The 22,247-nt window shown below is 47.2% G+C and overlaps 1 protein-coding gene across 5 annotated transcripts in view; it reads left to right on the forward strand.

Moving 5' to 3' along the window:
• Positions 1–205: 205 nt before the first annotated feature.
• Positions 206–22,247, forward strand: part of ADAMTS9 (ADAM metallopeptidase with thrombospondin type 1 motif 9) — an 85,512-nt gene continuing 63,470 nt past the window's right edge. For 3 of the 5 annotated variants that reach the window (XR_010373299.1, XM_064453554.1, XM_064453556.1), the window contains exons 1-11: positions 206–701; positions 822–1,210; positions 2,534–2,696; positions 15,885–16,171; positions 17,153–17,236; positions 17,339–17,460; positions 17,871–17,911; positions 18,031–18,136; positions 20,115–20,261; positions 21,116–21,257; positions 21,468–21,575. Coding sequence is in view for 4 of the 5 variants with exons in the window: in XM_064453554.1 (XP_064309624.1) it covers positions 608–701; positions 822–1,210; positions 2,534–2,696; positions 15,885–16,171; positions 17,153–17,236; positions 17,339–17,460; positions 17,871–17,911; positions 18,031–18,136; positions 20,115–20,261; positions 21,116–21,257; positions 21,468–21,575 (1,683 nt within the window). In the remaining variant the exon portion in view is untranslated. Of the gene's footprint in view, positions 702–821; positions 1,211–2,533; positions 2,697–4,018; positions 4,153–15,884; positions 16,172–17,152; positions 17,237–17,338; positions 17,461–17,870; positions 17,912–18,030; positions 18,137–20,114; positions 20,262–21,115; positions 21,258–21,467; positions 21,576–22,247 lie in introns of those variants that run through there. The other 2 variants (XM_064453555.1, XM_064453557.1) reach the window with 2 other exon arrangements.

Raw genomic sequence — 22,247 nt, forward strand, 5'->3', positions numbered from 1 at the left:
CTTTGCCAAGGGGCGGCGGGGCCACAGCGAGGGCTTTTCTTGGCGAAAACTGGCGATTCCGGCGTTCCTCGGGAATGAAAGAAAGTGACATGTTGGGAGCGGGGGGGGGGGGGGGGGTGGGAGGAGGAGGAGGAGGAAGGGCTGTCCCTGCTCCTGCAGGGCGGGATCTTTCCTCCTGCTTGATCTATGGAGCCCGCCCCCTTAAATTGGCTCCCGGGAGCGCCCCGTCCACCAGCCCGACGGGGGGAGAGGCGGAAAGCGAGGGAGAGCAGGCAGGCGGGCGGCCGGCCGGCGTCCCCCGTCCCGGCCCGTCGGTCCCGGCCCGTCCGCCCCCGCGCACCATGCGCGGCCCCCGGCGCCCCGCGCCCCGCCGGCCCGCCCGCCCCTAACGCCGCCCGGCTCCGGCGCCTTCCCCCGGCAGCGCTCCGGGGGCGGGCAGCGGGGGGAAAGGGGGCGAAAGGGAAGAAAAAAAACCCCAAAACAAACAAACAAAACCCAACCCACCAAAAGGAAAAAAAAGGGAAAGGGAGGCAAGAAGAAGGAGGAGAAGAAGAGTGCGAGGGAAGCGGGGGAAGGCTGCTCTCCTCTGAGGACTGCGCGCAGCACCATGCAGCTGGCGCCGCTGGCGCTGGCACTCACCACGCTCTTCATCGACGGCTTGAGGATAGGAGCGAGGAGGCAGAAGCTGCACCCCAGGCAAGGTAAGGGGGTGCTGGGGTGGGGGGGGGGCCGGGGGGTGCTGGGCCACCGCCCCCCCCCCCCCGAGGGGGCGGGGGGCTCGGCCTCCCCGCTCAGGGGCATGTGCTTCTCCTCCCTTGCAGCCAAGCTGCTGGAGAAGCTCAGCGAGTACGAGATCGTGACTCCTACCCGGGTGAATGAGTTTGGCGAGCCCTTCCCCACCGATGTCCACTTCAGGCGGCGGCGGCGGAGCACCAGCGCGGCCCCCGACGCCTGGACGGCCGCCGCCGCCGCCTCCCCCAAGGCGCACTACAGGCTCTCCGCCTTCGGGCAGCAGTTCCTCTTCAACCTGACGGCCAGCTCGGCCTTCATCGCCCCGCTCTTCACCGTCAGCCTCCTGGGAGAGCCCGCCGCCGACCAGCGGCGCCTCTACGCCGAGGCGGCCGACGCCGACGTGAAGCACTGCTTCTACCGGGGGCACGTCAACGCCCGCCCGCGGCACACCGCCGTCATCAGCCTCTGCTCCGGGATGGTGAGACCCGGGAGGGTGTCCCGGCCCCGGCCCCGGCCCCGGCGGGCGCCCAGCGGCGGCGCGGCGGGGCGGAAGCGCGGAGGAGGAGGAGGAGCAGGGCGAGGGAGGGTGGGCAGAGGGATGGGGACGGCCCCTTTCCCCCGCCTCCCGGCTGAGGGATGGGGCTGGCGGCTGCGGATCCCCCCGGTCGGGGGGTTTCTCCTACCCCGCTTTTATTATTCCGTCGGGTTCCGGCAGCGGGGAGAACCCCCCGTGCTCCGAGGGTTTTGGGGGAAAAACTACCACCCAGAGGCACCCCGCATGGGGGCGGGGGGAGATCAGCAGGTGGGAGCAGCGGGCGCAGAGCCCGGGCATGGATACCCTCCTGCCCCCGGGGTGCCGACCAGGGCTGCAAAGGGATGACTGGGGGCTCCCCAGCAGCGCTGACCCCAGAGCCGCTCTGCATCCTGGGGCAGGAGCATGGCCCGAGGAGAGATGAAGGCGGGCCTCCTGGCAGCCCTTCCTGCCGTCCTGGTGCCCTTCTGTGCAGGGGGATATTGGCAAAGGGCAGAGCAGAAGCTCCCAGCAGGGCTGACCTGCCTCTCTGCCCTGGTGTCTTCCAGCACCCCGGGGTGCCTGTCCCAGGGGCTCCTCTGGGAGGTCTCTACTGGTCTCCATCTGGTCCAGGAGCTCTCCCGCATGAGCGTGTTCACCCACGCTAGTGCACATGTGTGTGGCCAGGCAGGCATCCCTCCCAGTTACTGGTCATGCTTCCCATCCAGGATGGGATTCCCATCTAGGATGGCTGCAGGATGTTTCTTGTCTTGGATATCTTTTATTTACGTGCCAAATTTCTAAGTTCATAGTTGCGTGCAACTAGGAGCGTTGGTGTCTTCTCATAAGCAGCTGTTTCACTGGCTGGATACCTTCCTCTGGTCCTTACATATGGGTTTAAAGCTTGTCTCGGGAGAGCTGCTGCATGGAAACCAGCCAATGTGATGGGGCTGTACTGAGGCCTTCAGCACGCTGCAGGGGTGGCTTGCTAAATGTCACTGGCATAGGGACAGGGTCTGGCAGGCATCCTCCACTTGTGCTCCCTGCCTACGGGTTAGTAATTTGCTTTCCATACGTTCCAGGGGGATGGCTGCAGGGAGCAGAGCAGCCTGGCATGGGTGCAAGCAGTGTGACGGGAGCTAGAGCTCCAGCCCATGCCTTCGCCGGGGTCGCTGCAGAGCTGGGCACTCACACACCTCCCTCATTAACCACTCATTGTGTTGGGTAGTCCTGCTCTGTGGTTTGTTGTCACCTGAAGTTGACCGCCTGTTCTTCTCTGGTCCCTCTCAGCTAGGCACGTTCAAATCTGATGATGGGGACTATTTCGTAGAGCCGCTGCTGTCGCTCGAAGAACAGGAGTTTGAAGAAGAGCACAATAAACCACATCTAGTCTACCGGCACCGGACACCTCCAACCAACTCTTCAGGGGACCGGCAGACTTGCAATACTCCAGGTACTCATTTTGTTACTGCCCTTGATGTCTTGGCATGTAAGAAAGGGAACTAATTTGTAGTAATTAGTAGGCTTGTGTGGGGCGGAAGGGACGTGGAGTTGAGGGACCCCTCTAGAAATGGTACCACGTGCCTAGGACTGGGCTTTTGGTGGTGCTGCTGTCCTCGAGGGACGTGATGTGCCTGTACTTTCTAGTAATTGGTTATGAGGAAGCTGTGGCCAGGAAAAATGTTATGGTTTCCATTTCATCCCTGCTGTAAGGCTGGCAAGAGATCCTTTGCGCTGTCTTGCCTTAAGCATCCCATGAGCCTTTAAACTTGCTTTCTGTCTTCTCCTACGTGTAATTCCTAACTATCCTAATCTGATTTGCTCTCTGTCTAAAATTCTGTTACTGTCCTTTGAATTACATCCTCTGTCTTGGTCTTGATGTGCTCCTGGTCTTCCCTCCCCAAATCTGGCTGTTAGTTGCAATGTCTTATTTTTTTCTAGTGAAAATGAGAAGGTCCTCATGCCAACCCTGGCAGTTCTTCCCTTATTAATCACTTTTCCATGGTTCATTTTCAAAGGCTTTTTTTTCTCATGGCCCTTCCTCTGCCAGCACCATCTCCCTGACCTCCTCGCTCCCTCTTTCTAGTCTTTGCACATATGAAAGAGCACAAGCCTTTTTATCTCCCCTTCACATGCCTTGGTGAGCAATAGCCTTGCTCCTACTGTCCCTATTATCTGCAGCGGTCTCCTGCTGCTCTCTGCTTCGTTGACTTCCTGATTTTCACAACTAATTCTCTCCTTTGGCAAGGAAATACCTAAGTTGTCTCTGAAGAAGCTTATTCTTTCAGTCTCCTGTTTTAGTTGCTGTTTTGTCCTCCTCCTTTGGCCTGCAGCTAGATCTACAGGAGTTTTAAAACCTAAACAGAGTAGAGCTTGACTGGCTTCCCTTGCGTGGGCTGCAAGCCGCTCACGTGCTGCAAAGTAGGAGGAGTTGCTCAGGGAGTGAAAGTACCACTGACAGAGAAGCATGGTGCCAAACTTAGACTGCATTTAGCACGCGTGACTTGTTCCAATGACTGGATCATGACCATGCTGTTGAGCTGTTGGTCTATTCAGCTTACACTCATCACGTGCTAAGTCAGAAGATGCTCTGGTGCTCTGTGTCCAACCAGAGCTGATGCACTAGCAACACGTGTTTCTTCTAGGAGACATGTGGATACATGTCCACATGCAAGCATATGTGCTGGGGGACAATGGTACCTCTCACAAGGCTGTCGTTGTTTGTTCTTCCAAGGGTTGCTGCTGGACTATGCCATTCTGGTTTCTCTCTTCCAGCTGTTTCTGCTCCCTTCTTTGAGATCAGATGCAGGAGACTCAGAACAGTTGGAAAGAAACACGGAATCTGGCACATTGCATCAGTAGCCCTTGGAGGAACGGAGCAGCAGATCACAGGACTCATTGAATCAAAGGTAGCTGGGAGGGCTCTGACATTTGCTTGTGGACTTTACTCTGTGCAGTTATAACAGTCTGCTATATTTCACCCTACTTATGTATATCATAGCTTCTATTTAGAGTATTATTCTTCTGGATCGTGATTCACAAGAATGATACTCATTCCATGATATTACCTACGTGGTGTACATCTCTTCCTCCTCTTGTCCAACATGCTTTGCCTTTGGCTTATCTTTGTTTCTTTGCTCATCTCAGTTGCTTCATGTAGTGGAGGGAGGAGGTCTTGCCTCTCAAATACAAGCTTAAGGGTTCCAGATAGGCATGACAGTCTTACTTGTCCTCCTGTCCTTTTCTCCATCTCTCCCTCTCCCTTTTACCGTTGTCCAAGTTTTTGAAAGGGAATGATGCTTTGGTCATTTGTGTATGGTGAACAAGTCTTGGTCGCTTCATTTAAGGAGCAAGTGCAGGGCAGCTTGGGCAGTGCTGAACCTTGGCATTCCTCCTGGGGTTACATCTAGTGGAGAGAAGGTGTCTCATGTCTTTGGAGCAGAGGGGAAAACACAATCTAGCAGCATTTGCTGTTTTGGATGGGGTGTATCTGTCACTCCTGCCAGAGGAGAATGGTTTTGTCAGGATCTGAGAGTTCGTTATAGCTGTAGGGTGTTGTGCGAATCCAGCCTTTTATCAGAAGAACATGTGAAAAGGTGTGTTTTTATTGCACACTTCTGGCAGGGATTGAAATTTGCTCAAAGAGGGAATTCATGTGAAGGAAATCTTAAGTACCCACCCTGCAGTGAGCAAGGGAGCCCACATTGCCAAGCAGTGGTGCTATTAAGAATGGCTTTCTGATAGTCTTCTTCCTGGAAATGATTAATAAGCAACATACTGGTATGCCCTTGCCGTGATGATGTAATTATAGACTTCTTGCGGTGTCCGGGAAAAGTTTCTCTTGTGAGCTGATTAGCAGACTGAGTAAAAGCTTTCATTTCCAGCGGTCTCCTGGTGTTACTTTTAGTTTTCAGCATCCTCAGGTCAGCTTAGAAAAACAGGTATTTGATTTTTGTTAAGTTTTAATTAGCAGTTTTTGATAACAGCTTTAGGTCCTCTGACATATGAGATACTCTGCAGATGTTCTGGAAAAAGATCCTTCTCCTCTGAATGCTGATGGATATCAAATGCAAACTGTGCTCTGCACATGAACTTTCACAGCACAACACCAGGGTCTCCTGGCAATGTACTTCAGGTGTCTGGTGTATAGCTCAACCACCGCAATAAAAACTTTTGACACAGTTTTCCTTGGGGTAACAGGCTAATGTAGTTTCAGCCATAGGAAATGGTGCAATTTCTCCTCCTTCCCTTCTTTTAGTTAGTTCCGTGAATCAATTTGTCATCTGGTCGAGGATCTGGTAGAATAATTAGTTGTGTTTTACTGAATAGCCCTGACGGGATGAAGACTTGGCCAGGCTGACAGCATGATGTCACTAGGTGCAGCACCGCTACCACCCATCGCTTCATGATAGCAAGCTCTTCCGATCCAAATTATTAAATGTCCACTTTTTTGAGGTGGAGGAGGAAGAGAAAAGAAATTCTGATCCTAAAAAAAGAAAAAAAGGAAGTGGCTTATTGCGAAGCTGGAGAGCGGAGCTTTCCTGCTCCCCGCGGAGGAACAATCTGACTCCAGTGATAAAAGGCGCGTAGCTGCATCCTGCAGCGTTGCGGGGAGCTGTGTCGCCATGCTGGCCGGCTCTGGGAGGCCGGCAGCAGCTCTCCAACCCTCCCATCCAGTCTGACTTCCTTCCAGGAGCAGACCAGAGAGCCCTACCCACTGGTTTCCATGTGAAACCCCGAAGGTTTGCAGGGAGATGTCCAGGTCCAAGTGCCAACAGGACACTGCCTCTGGTCATCGCCTAAATAAACCACTTCAGGCCACCTCTTGCTCTGGGTCTTGTGTCCCTTTCTGCTGCCTCTCCTTTTTCCCACATTTCCCATGTTTTTGTCATTGATATGTTTATGCATATATTTTGGTTGTGGGCTTCTCTGGAGCTCTTCCCTTCCAGTTTTGTTGGGTTTTGGAATAGCTTCAGCCTTTTACTGAAGATTTACCCAATCAATCTGTCTCTTGGCCACCCCTTGGTCTGAGACAGACATGGCCTCCACCTGCCTGGTGGCACTGAGCCACAGTTGCCCTCTGGCCATGAGTATAAGTGCAAGAGTTGGGCTCTCTTGTCTCCCCACTTCTGCTGCATGCTCAGCTATTTCATTGCTCCAAACATTGCAGGTTCCTTGCAGCTTTTACTGTGACCCTGGTGCAGGACTCCTGAATGAACTCTTTTGGGCAGCTCCTTCTTTGTTGCCACTGCGTTCATTTTCTGCTCTCCTGATCTGTGCTTTCCATTTCCTTCCCAGCTTCATTAGTCAAACACCTCCCTGTTCGTGCCTCATTTTTCATAATTTCTTTATATTCAAGACCCATCTGTGGCCGGGATGAATAAATCAAGGACCGAATATATGACAAGTGCTAGCTGTTCCCATGACTTGTTGCTGGTCAGCCATGCCTGTCCTGCGGCTGGTGTCAGATGTGGGCTCTGGGGCTGCGTGTGAGGATCTTGCACAAAGTCCTGGCTCATTAATAGGAGCGCTTAAAGCGGGAATATCCACCACGGGCAAAACTCCTCATGCAGAAGCAGCAATAACACTCTGACAATGCCAAACTAGTAGGAAGATGATTAGAGCTTTTTCTGTTTCTGGAGGAGAGCCAAAGGGCCGCAGCCAGCAAAGAGGCCTTCCAGCAATTCGTGCTGCTGTGGCGAGGTTTTGGAAGTGGGCTCGGATGAGTGCAGATCTTACCTGTGCAGAGTGGGCTGTGCCCCCACCCGCTGCTGGCAGAGGTGGGAAGGCCCAGTGATTCAGCTGCTGAGGTTGCTTTCCAAAAACCACCAAGCATTACCAGCACAGATGGCCGCTGGGCACAGCCTGGAGGCTTAGCATCTCCCAGTACCTGCCAGAAATGGACACAAAAGGGTCTCAAATTTACAACCAGGTATTTAGTTGCAAGGCATTAAAGCAGTTTGAGTACTCGGGAGGCAGCATGTGTGCAGCCAGGCACAGCAGCTCCAAAAAGGCAAGGCCCATGTACTCATCCAGGTGACAAGGAGAAAAGCAGCTGTGTGTAAGTTGTGTTGAGAAGGTTGCTATAAGAAGCACAGGACAAAGCGTTAGCATGAACCAAGTCTTGCCACTGAACTAGTGTGACACAGGCATAATCAGTAATATGTCACTGATTTTTTCAGTTGCATTAATGAGTAATTTGTAATAGATTACGCTTTCATAGTAACTTTAACAACCCTTCCCACTGAATGTGGCACTGAGGAACCACCAGAACAGAGGAGTGCTGCCCTATGTATTGAGCAAGCAAATGCCTGGTGCTGCCAGCTCAATGCTTGCAATCCTGTTGCTGCATGACAGCTAGCACCAGCCAACTCAGCCCTTACAGATGGTTGTCATCTCTCTCCCAGTGCTACTCAGCTGCACGGGAAGTCATTGGTGAACCCGTGGCACAAGCAGGAGCTGGTCCTGCCACTGTGTTCTCACATGCTTGGGAAAGGGTGGCCAGGGTGTGGATTTCGTAAGGTGTTATCAGTGTTGTGACCAGGGAGGTGACCTGGGGGGAAGCGTCGAGGGTCTGGCACCGTGGCTAAAGCCTGACTTTGTCCCTTTCCAAGTAAGGTGGCCTCTTGTTGGCGCAAGGTGGGTGATGAGCTCTTGCTGCTGCCTGAGCCGTGGTTTGAGGTATATACCCAGGGTTAGAAATGGCAATGGTCAGGAATGGGGCCAAACAGGCCACAGATGGAGAATATCATACTTGTTTTATGAGTATTTATATATGTTACATTCTTATTTTATAGCAGTTTTGAAGCAGAATCTTTGAATGCCATTTCCACTGGACTTGATGTTTGTACTCTTGTGAGTGGTCCATGATGAAATCCCAGATCCTTTGCAGTCAAGCTGTTGGTCTAGAGCCCTTTTGTATTTTTGCTATTTCTTTTGTACTGTTTGTCTTGCTTCCAACTGTGACCTTATTTTGGTTTTCAAGTCCTTCATCCAGCAGTATTTCACATTCTAGGTGTCTGGTTTCCAGGCAGGTCTTCAGGCAAATTCTGTACTGCTGGGTCTCAAGTAGCTGTGGGGTTGCAAAAGATCTGCAGGGAGCTTTTCCTAAGCCTTTACTTCCAGGTTGAGCAATCCTTGAGCTCTTTGAAAAATCTGTTTAAGCTGTCAGCTTTGGTTTTGGCCTCAGGGTAAAACATTGACTTCGTTCTTTCCCGCAGAAAAGTTTCTCATTTTAAGGAAGTGAATTGTAATTTATAGTCAGATAGTAATTATTTCAGGTTTCCTTCCCTCCCAAAAACAGCAAACGAGAGAGTTACGTCACAAGTCCCATATGCTAATGTAATTAATTCTATTTCTGGCTTCCTATTGAGGTAACAGCACAGTAACAGCCAACTAGTACTTGGTCAAGTGGGCCTGGGATGTCAAACACAATCTTTTCCCATACTGAGTTGGGAAAGGGACCAGGCTGTAATGTTTATGCTATCTTGCTGTGGTGTTGGCAAGTGAAATAAGATACTAGACAGGCTTCAGTTAAAAAAATTGTTTGCAGCCAATGATACGCATCCCATAATTGCAGCTTTGTGTGAAAATTTCTCAGTGTGAGTTATAAGGAAGGTGCATGCATTTTGTTGTTGTTACTTTGAGTCTTGAAAATGTGTCAAGCATCTATCTGGCAAGAAAGTTTGAGTCCGTAAGGGTGGAAGATCAAGATTGTGTCTAAACAAATTATTATTGATTGGTTATTGTTTTGCAACTTGGACATGGTAAATGAATGGAGTTAAATTGTTCTCCTGAAATCAGAATGGATATATTTGCGGTTTGCAGTTCTGCAACTACTTTTACATTGTGTGGACATGTGCTGAAGGGCAGGTGGGAGAAGCAGGGAGGAGTCACTCTGGTACTTTTCATCTGTACCCCATGGCATAGGCTACTGAAAATAAACAGCCTGACTGTTCTGTGACTTCTCTTCCCATGTGCCTGTATTGTCATTATCAGTATCCCTGTGGCCAATTGCTAGGCAAAGTTTCTTTCTTTCTAATCGGATATTTTTTCTCATCTTTTACTGAGTCCGAAGATGTGGTGATCTCAGTGTTGTTCTTGTTGGCATGGTACTTCATAGTTATCACTGGATATGAGTGCCGATAACATGTCAGAGTGCTTGCGACTGTTATGCATTGGAAGTTGCATTAAGAGCAAGCAAAGAAGCACAGGAGCTTGGGTGCTCAGGTGGCTCGCAAGGCAGAAGTCAGGTTCAGCAAGTGCAGCCTCCAGAGCTCTGCAGGCAAGCAGGTTCAGTTAGCCCAGGCAGCACACAAGGCAGCAGCCCTGGCTGTTTCCCTGATGTGCCGAAATACCACCGGTGCATGTCAGTGTGCCTGTGGTGTATCTGTACTGGTTTGACCCACAGCCTGGCTCAGATGTGTGTCTTCTCATAGGTGAAACACTGGGATATGCTTTAACAAACTGTTCCTTAGTGTCAGGATGGTTTTCACAGGTATATTGCCATAGGGTTTTTTTAGTTATTGTACAGGTCTAGTTTATTTTTCCTCCCAAACCACTGGATCATGGAACTGTATTGGTGATTTTTCAGCACTGTGACTTTCTGTCAGCCTTACCTTAAACCAATTTTGTATCAATTCAATGGTGCTTTTGTGCCTTGCAGTTATGAGATGAGTTATTTAGTTATCTTGTCTATAAGATGATTTTGAATCATTTTCCACCACATGCACTGCTCGCATGTTACTATCTGCTTTCTTAAAGAGGCAATTTATTGTTTTGTTCATTAATCTAGTTTCTGTCTGCTGTGCAAAATTGATAGCCTTCACATACAACTTTTTACCTTAGGCAGAAAACAATTCTTTAAACCTAGAGTGCATTCTCACATACATCATCAGGAAAGGAAACATCTAGTGTGTGTGTGGCCTTTGGTGTTTGTGTGTTATAAAGACAGAATATTTTCTTACTAAGGGAAGTTGATTGGTGCCAACTGCAAGTCCACGGTTCTCAAGCACTCTGGTTCAAGCAGCAGGAAGATAGGCAGGACTATCCTGAAAGACATGGGTGGATTCAGCATCACCTTGAGCTTTGGCACCTCCAAGGATGGAGCCACCATAGCCAAAGACAGCACCCAGTTTGCTCTGGTGCACTGGCTGCAGTGGGTGAATGGAGGTGGGACTGCTGATTTTGGTATCAGCGATGCTTCATGCCAGTCTAAACTGCTCATGTTGCAGTTGTTGCTTGCCTTGCTTGCTGGTCTTAGAGTACTTTCACATATTACAAACACAAATCCCAGTCTCTGTGCTTCAGCTGACTTCAGCAGCAGGTGTTCCTGGACATGGACCTTGCTGAGGATCTGAACATTGCTCCAGTCAGACATCTGGGAAGCTACTAAGAAAAGTGTATGTGCAAATTCAAAGTGGAGGAAGGCAAGAAAATTAACGAGCAGGTGTGCCTGGGTCAGGAGGGCAAACGTTTCTCGTAGTAGCAAAGAAAACTTTTTTGTAGAAGCCCAATATTTTGATTCTCCTTTGGGAGGGAACCCTTTTGAGCCCAGATTGTTTCCTAATTCAAAGGGAATTGTGAACAATGTGTGGAAAATTAAAGTTTCTCTCCTTCATATTGCTCTAATAGTGGCACCTTTGAAAGGTTTGATATTTCACTGCATTTTCTTTAGTTCCAACCGTGAAAGTTTGATGTATGCCGTTTTGTCCAGCTCCTGCCGATGAAGGTTGAAACTCCAGTTGATCTCTCTGTTAAGTGGGTTCAAATTGATTTGTATTTGAATACTTTCCAGTTTGGAGATCAGATAAACTGAGCAAACTTTCATTTTTACCCTCAGTGCAAAATACCTTTCTCTTTGGATCCTGGCTGGCCCAGATCCTTCATTCCCCTTCTGATGTAGGTCATTGATCTCACCTCTATCAATAAAGAGAATTTTCCCTTTCTAGCTATAGCAGCAGCCCCAGTGGCACAGTCAAGGAGCTATCCAGAGGGAAGGCAGGACTGGTCCTGCTCGTAGGACTGGTTGTCTCAGTCTGGTGCAGAGCAAGACAGTCGCTGCTTCCCCATTACGTTACCTGGCTGTTGTCCGAGCAGGGTGAGAAGTTGCTGGCAGCAGAGGAGTGTTCAGCTCTGGGTTATGCTGGCCACAACAGCATACCGACAGTAACAGAGGTGAGAATTTGCCCTCTTGCAAATATATCTGTAGATATATTGAAAGATAGGTAGAGATATAAAACTTACAACTATATACTTAAAACAGACCCAAGGCTAGAAAAATCCTCTAGTCCAGCTTAGGACCTGTTTGGGTCCTAAAGAGGAACCAGTTTCCATCCCATTTCCTGGCAAGAAGGGCCTAAAAATGTGTTTTGACTTCAGCCAGTCTGACCTCTGCATGAAGAAAATCCATTTTGCCTCTTGCCTCTCTTTTCAAAGTGATGGCAGTCACTTCAGTGGCCGCTGTTGTACCAGCTACAGGCAGCAAATTCGGACCAGCTGACTGTAGATGGAGCTTGTACCAAACCATTTGGGCAGGTTTTGCTGCCATGGCTCCTGCTCGACTCGAGGTAGGCAGGTCACATGCCGACTGACTGCCTGGAGGGAGCTCAACTGCATTTTGAACTGCTTTATGGAGGTGTGCAATAAATAATTAACTTCCAAACTTCCTTATCATCTGTGCAGCTGGATCAGAGTAGGTCTAGGATTGTTACAGGCCAACCACTGAGCAGCAAACTTTGTGTTAAAAACCCTAGGTTGCACATTCAGAAAACCTATGATAGTAAGTTGGTTTGGAAGGACCGTGCTCATTTTCTAGCAGGGTGAGGTTGTTAATGTTGTTAGCTCAAAAAATAGATTTTAATTTTTTCCCTTTCTTGCTTTCTCTCTTTTGCTTCTTTGTTGTTTGTTTTTTTTTTGCCCTGCTATGTGCAGCTCTCCTGAACTTGGAGCTGAACTGGAATTGCTTGCATTGTCACATGTCTTATTTAATTGTACAAATTGCTTTCTATTCCAAGGACAAGTTAATGTAGAAATGGAAAGGATTAGAACTGTTGGGATAAGCGATCGCTCTTTCTTTATATTTTTGGTTTTAGCATAACAATAGCTACTATTTCAAAAGCAGTCCCTGGCTCTGCCCTGTTACCCTTTCATGCAGGCAAAGTGGTTGCGTAGGGCCTGAGTCTCCCCTGCCCTCTCCCTTGGGATAGATCCAAAGTCCATTAATCAGCAGGAATCATCCATAAATCAGCTCAATGGGCCCTGGGCTGAGGCTTCTTGCGCAAGCAAATATAAATGGCATGGGTGGGAAGATGCCATCAGGAAGGGATATCCCTATCTCAGGACTGAGTCTCCTTTTCAAGTGCCACGTAACAAAGAAGAAACCAAGCAGAAAAAAAAAAGAACATACACCTCCATGTCTGTCTAAGACACCATAGGCTGTCTTGGTAAAGCAAGCAGTAAAATAGACAATATTCTAGCACCCTTTTAGCCACCTCTTAAATGAATATTAACTGTTGAATCAGTACAGAGGTTCGCCTAGTACTTGAGTTATTGATCTGTAGCTTGCGTGGTTTTAAAGTTTTGTCTCCTCGTTGGGGTTTTGTTTTTCCTGCAAATTAGAGAAAATGTTTTGTTACGTACACCCATCTGATTACTGCCATGGGTAGGTAGATGTTTTTCAGGTTATTTGCAGAGGCTGAGAGCTTGCCAAGCAAACCGTTTTCATTCCCGATTTCTGTTAATATAGTAAGACAATAGAAAAAAACAGTAAAGCCAGGTGGAAAAATGTCACACTCTGTTTTGGTGTTGTGTGTGGCAGCAGGAAACTGTCATTGTAAAACTGCAGTTTTCTTGTGTAACATCAGAGATTTTCACTTCTGCTTGATTAAATGACAATATGCAACACCCTTTAGTAAGAGCATTTCTGGTGTGGCCGTTGTAATGGAGCAAGTTATCAACAGCATCAGGCACATGGAGTACTGGCAGTGCCTGTATGCAACTCCCATTAATGCTGGTGGGGGTTTTATGGATGGGTTGAGAGGAGTGCACTGCCATTAGTGTTTAATTTTTTACAGTTGAATGTGCACCATCTCTGAGTGTAGTTATATGCAAGAAAGATGGGTGAAGATAACAGTTCACTCCTATCAAAGTCCAGGAGTGGCTTTACATGCGATATATCCCTGCTTGCTTGTGCTTGGTTTTACAGTAACTTGGCTGGCAAACATCCTATATGTGACTTGTCCAAATAGCGTGGTGTTAAGTGTTGGAGTGACTTCATACGTGGAAAAAATATGTTGGTTTTTGAAGGGATGATGTGGCCGACTTGATCTGTGTGCTGGACAGTGGAAGCGCAGAGAGACTGTACCAATGCTTGGCAGTGTTATGTTAACAATTGGGCTTGATGACCTTAAGGGTCTTTTCCAGCCTAAATGCATCTATGATTCCATGACACCATGCCAGCTCTCTGCAACAGAAAGAAAGGTAGTTTTCCCTCTGTGCTGTACCTGGCTGTGCTGGGCTCTCGTTCTCCTGTGTGGTGGGTCAGGTGGGGACTCTCAGAACCAGACCTGGCATTTCATGTGGACCTCTCTGGTTTTGGGGTAGTTTTTTTTTTTTTTGAGTGTGTGACAACACTAGCTGCAGGATATCAGTGCAAGCCTGGTGAATGTCAATTAATTTCTTTAAACACCTCCTGTGTAACAGGTGTCTCTTCAAAGAATCCTTTGCATTTCCCTCTTCTTTTGCTATCTAACCTCCCCATGCAAGGCTGGCTGGAGGAGAAGACACCTGAGCCCCATGGTCCCATTTGGGGCTCTGCAGAGCCACAGTGGCTGATGGTGCAGAGCTCTGCCTTCGCACAGCATCCTTGCCTTCAGCCTTGCTCGAACCCTGTTGAGCATCTCCCCATCCTTAACGCATTTTCCCTTAAGCACCTGCTTCTTTTGGAAGTTAGTTATTTAAAAGGGAAATTTAAGTGACTGGCTGAAGGCGCAGAGAGGAGGGAAACCGGGTGAAGGGCTGAGGCACTTTCTCCTCGGTCTGGTCGTCTTCTCACCTTTAAGTTATTTGTATGCATAGTTGGCTTCCCGCGCTGACTGGCACTGAATGAGTCGGGATAATGTCACGGTTGCCCACAAAACTGTGCCAGCATGAGAGCACAACCTTGCCAACGCAAGGGCATTGATTAGTGCAGAGGAACTAGGGCAATCCAATTATAACCACAAATGCCATTGGCTTTCTCAAATTCTTACTGAAATAACTGCAGACTCTCAGCTGTATTAAGGTGGTCTGGACTATATCAAGAAAGGGGAATTCGTAGGACTTGGGTAGCACAGAGTAAACAGGATTTAATTCTTAAATGCTCTATTGCCTATTTACATATAGGGCAAAAGGATAGCATTTTTCAGATAGGTAGAGGCTGGCTGACCCTGTTTGCTTGCCTTGATATTAAAGAATGTATTAATATTTCTTTTTGTGGAAATTATTACAAAATATCCTGAAAGGAAACTATACAGGAAAAATAGTTAAGAAGTTTCCTATCGTTTCAATCTTGTTTGAGCATTGAATATTCCTTTGTTCCCTAATATTGTGCTTCCTCTAACCTACTCAGTGGGTCAGATAAGGAAATGTGATATTTTTCACCACCATGACAATATTAAACTAAAGCTACAAAGAGCATGAGGGTTGTAGCCTGGAGTCTTAGATGAGTAGTTCAGATCTGGCTTTATATTAAATGCAGAAGCGAACAGTCTCTCATGGATGAATCACATTCAATTAGCTACTTCCTATGATGAACTGATTAAAAATTAAGTGCCATCAAATAAGACTGATTTTGCTCTTACATTTAAATAATGCTATAATTACATACTAATCAGATGGTAAATCTTAATTGTACACGTTCCATATGTTTTATTTGCCTGTTCTCCCTCTTCACTTTGTCGTCTTTGTATCAGCATGGAGTATATTTTCAGGCTGCTTTTATGTTTGGCCTAATTGAATATCAAAAGCGGTATATGTGAAACTTCCTGAATTCTATTCTTTAGCCAGTGGCAGCTGTGCTATTAGATGACCTTTACCATTCCCGTAGCACAGAATAATAAAGGGAGGGGGGGAATTGAAGCCCAGCCATGTTATTGTTAGAGACAGAAATAAATCATATATAATTGCTTCGCTATGAAGGCCAAATCCTGCCGTCCTTCATGCCTGACTTAGAAATACAGGATTTGGACCTTTGTTTCCTGTGGTTTCCTGGCCACCTTGGACGTGCCCAGAATCCTCACGCTGCCGCTGCGGTGGCTAATTACCATCACTGGGCTCGCGTTGCGTTGAACTGAACTGCAGCCCAGGCACCGTCCCTCCTGCCTGGGCAAGGGGACAGCTCTGCTGCAGGGAAGCCTTTACGTGAACGTCCGCCTCTGAGTGCCATTGGCTTCTGTAAGATTACTTCCAAAATTAAGAAAAGTCTTAGGTGTTGGACTACATGGTGGGCTTCCACCGAGTGCTTCTGTGTCGGTTAGCTGTTTGGAGCAAGCCTGCTAACTCTTCACTGAAGTAGATAGGTATTTTGACATAACATGCATGTGGTGTTAACTTTATTCCCTCCAGAATGTGCTTTATGTTTTTGTCTGCTTTTTATTCATAGATCATGAACACAGTCACAAAAAGAACAAGCGGAAACACTGGAGAAGGCAGTGGGCAGAAGGCAGCATATTATCTGACATAGAGATGTTGAAGCACAGCCTGGAAGTGAATTCGTTTTCTGCGGATAGCAACAAGACTGGGAACATCAGCGAAAAGAAGAGCCACAAACGAACAAAGAGGTTTCTCTCCTACCCTCGGTTTGTGGAAGTGATGGTGGTGGCTGACAGCAGGATGGTCGCCTACCATGGAGCTAATCTACAGCACTATGTCTTAACGTTAATGTCAATAGTGAGTATTCAACTAGGGGGAGTAGATTCACCCACAGATCGTTTTTGAGTGGTCACAGAGCACCCTTTATGCTACGTTCTTATACAATACCATAAGTTTGTCTTGGCCAGGCATGGCAATAATGCTGGCATTCGAGTAAAGCTTGGTAAAACTTGGCTGGGGAACACTGGTTTGGGTCGTCTTCTTTCCTAGCCCCATCACATTTCCTGATCCTTCCCACACCTCTTCCTTCCAGCTTTCTGAACCCCAGGCAGCACAAGAAATATCACTGGCCCTTTAGTCCACACCCTGTACTCTTTTTATTTAAGCCCGTGTGAAATAGCAGCTGAATTAAAAAGGTACTTCGAGGGGACTGTGCCTTCCGAGAGGCTGATGCTAGTAGGTTATGCAGTTGCCTGCCTTCCCTTGCTGCTGCAAGGAGAAGGAGCCTGTGGTCACCTTGATCCTTAGTGTAGTGCTAGGGTTGGCTTTCCAGGCTGAGGACAAGCGTTTTAGTAGCTGCTGGTACTAGGATGCAGTCGTGCAGTCCCCAGACAGGCAACTCCATGGTTAAAGAGTGACTGAAAGTGAGTATCCAGCATAGTTGTGTCCCTGGAGGGATTCTCATCCTATTCAAAGGTAGAAGTACCGTGAATGTGGTCTAAAACTGTCCATGTCAAAATGAGGCACTTGAGAGAATAAGTTGCCTTTGAGAGTCTTTTTGGTGGTCATTTTATCCCAGAGCAACATGATCCTGTAATTTGGTGAAATTTGTGCTAAAGCAAAAGGAAATATTGGGCTTCTGTGATTCTGGCAGATCTGTTTCATTCTAAAATTTTGCTTCAGGCAGGAGGTCTCTCCAAGTAGCATCTGAGAATTGAGTGGTGCAGAAGAGAAGCTCAGGAGAAAAACAGTCGCAAAACAGAAAGCATGCATGTTTTGTCTTGATCGGTTGTTTCCTTGAATATTAGCAATAATTATGAATATTTCTTTTTGAAACAGGTGGCTTCTATCTACAAAGACCCAAGCATTGGAAATTTAATTAATATTGTTATTGTGAAATTGGTCGTGATACATAACGAACAGGTAATGGAAGTGGTTTTCTTCACCTTCTGTTTGACAGTGGCATTTCTGGTGAGCATTGCGATGATTAATTCAAATACCTGCTTTCTGTGTGTTGCTTATTAGGATGGTCCTGCAATATCTTACAATGCCCAGACAACATTAAAAAACTTTTGCCAATGGCAGCAATCCCAGAACCACCCTGAAGGAAGCCACCTTCAACATGATACCGCCGTGCTTGTTACCAGGTATGGTGAATATTCTCATGAAAACTGTAGCCAAGTCGTGTGTGAGAGGCTGTGAGCATGTAATGTATCCAGCTATGAGAAATGTTCATTGTTTGATGTGGGTGCAATGACATTTGCAATTGTGGGAGCAGTGTAACTGTGAACAGAATTGGGATAATGTGTCCACCATAGTGGTAGATGACTTTCAGAGGTTCAGGACTGTCCAAGGTCTGCCCATGGTTCAACATAAAATGAAAAACCCTGACTATGGTAGCAAGTTGGTTCAGACTCTGACTGGGCAATGTGGCAAACAGGCATGAGAAGGTCTGTTGGAGGACCAAGAATTGCTTTTGGATGTTGTTATTTTTGTGCTTGTATTCTAACTCACTGCTGTATTGAAAATTAATGTGTCAGGTCTGTTCTGCTTTCAGACAGGATATTTGCAGAGCGCACGACAAATGTGATACTCTGGGTAAGGAAAACCTTTTCTTTGTCTTTAATCACTTTCTTTGTAGTGACATTGTTAGTTGCCTGTGCTGAACCGTGGACAACGTTTCTTTTTCTATCATAAACCTCTTTGTTCTCTCCTAGGTCTGGCAGAGCTGGGCACTGTCTGTGACCCGTACAGGAGCTGTTCAATTAGTGAAGATAACGGACTGAGCACTGCTTTCACAATAGCACATGAACTTGGCCATGTGTATGTTTTATGTAAATACACTTATATTTAAATAGCCCAAGATTTATACTAGCTAGGGCTTGCCAGCCAGGCTAGGACTTGGTACCTGCTGAGCCTAATTATCTGAGAAGAGATAAATGTACTTGGGTAGGAGATGCACCACCAAGGAAGATTAAGCTGTGGTGTGACTCTGGGAGGTGGTGGGGTGCTCCAGAGCCTATCTGACAGCAGCAAAACCAGCAGACCCACATTTTGGGGGGGAGCAACTAAGCAAGAGAGGAGAGCTAACAAAATGTCCATTATTACTGCATCTTCTCACATCTACGTGTGGACGTCAGCAGGACCTGCCCCAGCAGCCATGATGTCCTGGCCAAGCCACTGGGACTGGCCAGGATTTTGGCTGGAGCTGGGAGGTGCTGGGTGCCTCAGGAGGACCAGGCTGAGGGGCACGGGCACGTCTCACCTGGCCTTCGGGACTGAAGTCTCCTCCAAAAGCAGGTCCTCAGCCTGCCACAGCTTGTCCCACCATAGCATGCGTGGTGCTACTGAAGGCAGCACAGCAGCTGCATGTGAAGGGAGGAATTTACCCAGGGCATCTGGCAGGTGATCAGGAGGTATAAGTGAGCCTGACCCACCTCCTGAACTATTTCATGAGGGAAAATCTCATGCTGCTGGACATCCTCAGAAAAGATGCTGTCATTCAAGATGCACCTTCTCCAGTACAAGTTTCTTTTAACCGATTTTGACTTTTTTTGAAAGTGGTAGTGAGAAAAATCAGCTCCGATCACATAGTCCTTTACCTGCCAGCTACAACTCTTAGGCAGCTGGTTCGGTCCCAAACCACCTCATGCCTAGTTTGCAGTGGAGGTCTGTAGGTGTAGGATGGATAAGTGCTCAGGAACAGATCTCATTGTTTTAAATTCCTTTTTTTTTTCACGGAGAGCTGGCTGAAATGGTCTATTTTTAACCACAGTAGTATTTGTTTAAATGAGATTTCCTGACAGAAAGTCCCGGAAGGTTTGGTGTTCCCCACACCTAACCTGTGGCTAATTCCTTCGCTAATGCTGCCCCAGAGCTGCTGGAGGGGTTAGCGGCGCTCCCGAGCAGGAAATGCCTCTTTGCTCTTTTACAGGGAGCAGAGTGAAAAGGTGGTTCATTGGAAGTAATCTTAATGGGATATAAACTCCCCAGCCTTCGAACGCAGGATCACACCGGGTCATTTCCCCTTCTCCACTTCAAACAGCAAAGCGCTTTAAGCTGTTCTGTCTCCGTTAGCGTATTTGCTGCATTCTTCAATGTCATGTGCTGCAAACTTCGCGTGGGTTTCTGCTGATATTGATGCTTGGTGGCATTTTGTAAACTTACCACATAAAGTATAGGAGCCAAGTCTATCCCAGGTGCAACCCTATTTAGGCAACAGCATGAGGGATCAGCGTGGCCCAAGGTATTCGACTGCGTTAGAGAACATTTTGCAGCCAATGTAGGGTGCTGCCTATGTACACGAGGGACTTCAGGCAGCGGTGGTCGGTGGGCTCAAGTAATTTTTCCCCTTCAGAAACATATTTCCCCCAGATCAACTTGTGGCTTTTTGGCTCAGTTCCAGAGAATTTGCCATGTTTATGAAGGTGGGGCCAAACTCCAGCCTGCCCGTAGGATCACAACCATCAGCTGAAAAGGAAACTGCAGCTGGAATTGCATCTTACTCCAGGCTCTCTCAAGCACTTGTCTGGCTAAATATATGCAGTCGTGGTGTGGAGAGCTTACCGGGGTCCTGCGTAGCTTTTTGGAGACAAGTGTTAGGAACTCAGTTTGAGCAATGCTTGTTGACACATGAATATGTGCATATTAATACTTGTATTCTGTAATAGATGTCAGTAGCATATCTAGCAAAAATTCTTGGGTTTGCTTACATTTAGTTCCTGCTGTTGCGCTTGCTATATTCAATACTTGACATTTGCCTCTTAACCGACTGTACTTTTCGCTGCCGTTTTTCTCTCAGATTTAACATGCCACACGATGACAATCATAAGTGCAAAGAAGACGGAGGTAAAAATCAACAGCACGTCATGGCACCAACACTGAACTTCTACACCAATCCCTGGATGTGGTCAAAATGCAGTAGGAAATACATCACTGAATTTCTGGAGTAAGGCCTTGCATATGCACGTGTTAGGCTGTTTTGACATGTGCATGCATCCCATGGGGCTCATCAGTTAATCTGAAATCGTAGCATGCAGCGTTTGGATGAAATCAGAGGGATTTGTGTACGCACACATCCTTTACATAGAGCAGGAATGCACCCCTGGCATCCAGTCCCTGCCAGTTCAGCCCTGTGATAAGCTGGCAAGGACCAGCCTCTATGGCAAAGAATAAGTCTTCCCCCATGGTCATTGCTTTTAAGAAATTTGCGTTCTTCTTGAACCTGAAGAGTGAGTTTTCCAAGCCCTGTGGCCTATATACAGAGCTGTGTTTTAGGAGGCAGATTGAATCTGCCTTTCTGCTCCACAGGTCAAGATTAAGCCCTGGCACTAGTCCATGGTGGGAACACTGCTCCAGGAGCTCATGGGTCGGTCTGATGCACAGTGATCAGCCATTTTGCCATGATGCTTTCCCAGGTGTTGTGATGGGGATCAGAGTGAGCCGCGATGGTGTCCTGGCAAATCCAGGAGCTCAGTCCCTCTGGCAGTTCTACTAATCAATGATTTTCTTTCTAAATATATGCCATAGCATGCTCAGTAACTAAATGCATGCTCAGAAATGCTTTTGCCAGGGTAGCTGACTGCACTGTGGTGGATGGTCATTGGCACAGCACGGGGGTGGTGGTGAGTGGGTAACGCAGTCTCCTGCCCTTCTGTGCTTGAGTCTTCAGTAGCTGTTGTAGTGCTTGTTAAATATGGCAAATGTGGGGTGCATCTGTCCTAAACCTGACTCAGGTAAACACCAGTGGGTTCTAGTCTCATCGCCTCCTGTTTAACACCATTTTTCTGCTTTGCGTTATAGCACTGGTTATGGGGAGTGTTTGCTTGATGAACCTTCATCCAGAACTTACACGTTGCCTCAGCAGCTCCCGGGGCTGATTTATGATGTCAACAAACAATGTGAGTTAATTTTTGGACCCGGATCTCAAGTGTGCCCATACATGGTAAGTAAAATTCCACACCTTATTTTTCCTGGTCTTGCCAGGGCAAAATAAGGCCTCCTGGGGTTGGATGAATGGGAGGCTCACAAGCCATCAATTTATTGTCAAGCTGTGAGTTGTTGATCTTAGGGGGATAATTTTATAAAGGATCATCTATCTGGTAAGGCATGTAGCACATTTGTTTTAATATTTTGATCTTTTCAATAACTTAAGCAGATGCAGTGTCGGCGACTTTGGTGCATTAACGTTGATGGCGCGCACAAGGGATGCCGTACCCAGCACACACCTTGGGCTGATGGGACAGAATGTGAGCCTGGAAAGGTCTGTAATACCTGGTGGTTTGTGCCTTGTAGCTATTTTTCCCAGGGCTCAGGCTAAGCCTATCAGTGAAAATTGTCCTATCCCAATGGCCAGTTGTATGGGGCACAGCTTCTGACTGCAAGGGTGGAAGCCCAAAGCAGCTCTGTGTGTTTTAAGCCTGGTATGCATAGGTCACCTCTACGCCAGATAATGTGGTTAAAATCAACTGCTTGGCATAATGTTGTTTAAAGCAGGTATTCCTTCTCGAGTGCTTATCTTTTTAAATTAATGCCCTTGAGTGAACTCCTGAGCAAAACTTCTGCAAAGCTTCCCTAGGCTTCTATTATAAATTTCCTATTTGATGTAAGCAATTAGTAATTTTGTGTAACATAAACTTGCCAACTGGCTTCTCATCTTGACAGCCTCAGAGTAAAATATAGAACTAGTTGACATTTTCTGTATGGAACGGTTTTGGCAGTAATTCATAGAAACTTTCAATTTCCACATGCAATGTTGGTTTCCAGCTAGCATTGTGGTTCCTAGAATAAGTATTTAGTTTTTAGTTGTCCAGATCTGGAGAAAAATAGTTGAGAGGATTTTTCTTTTTATTTTATTGAGATGCTGAAACTTTTGAAGAAGAATGCTAGCTAGTATTCAGAATTTTTGTCTGAAAAAATATATTCTCCTTCTAGG

The sequence above is a fragment of the Phalacrocorax carbo genome, chromosome 6 (genome assembly GCF_963921805.1).
Source record: "Phalacrocorax carbo chromosome 6, bPhaCar2.1, whole genome shotgun sequence".
NCBI lineage: Eukaryota > Metazoa > Chordata > Aves > Suliformes > Phalacrocoracidae > Phalacrocorax > Phalacrocorax carbo.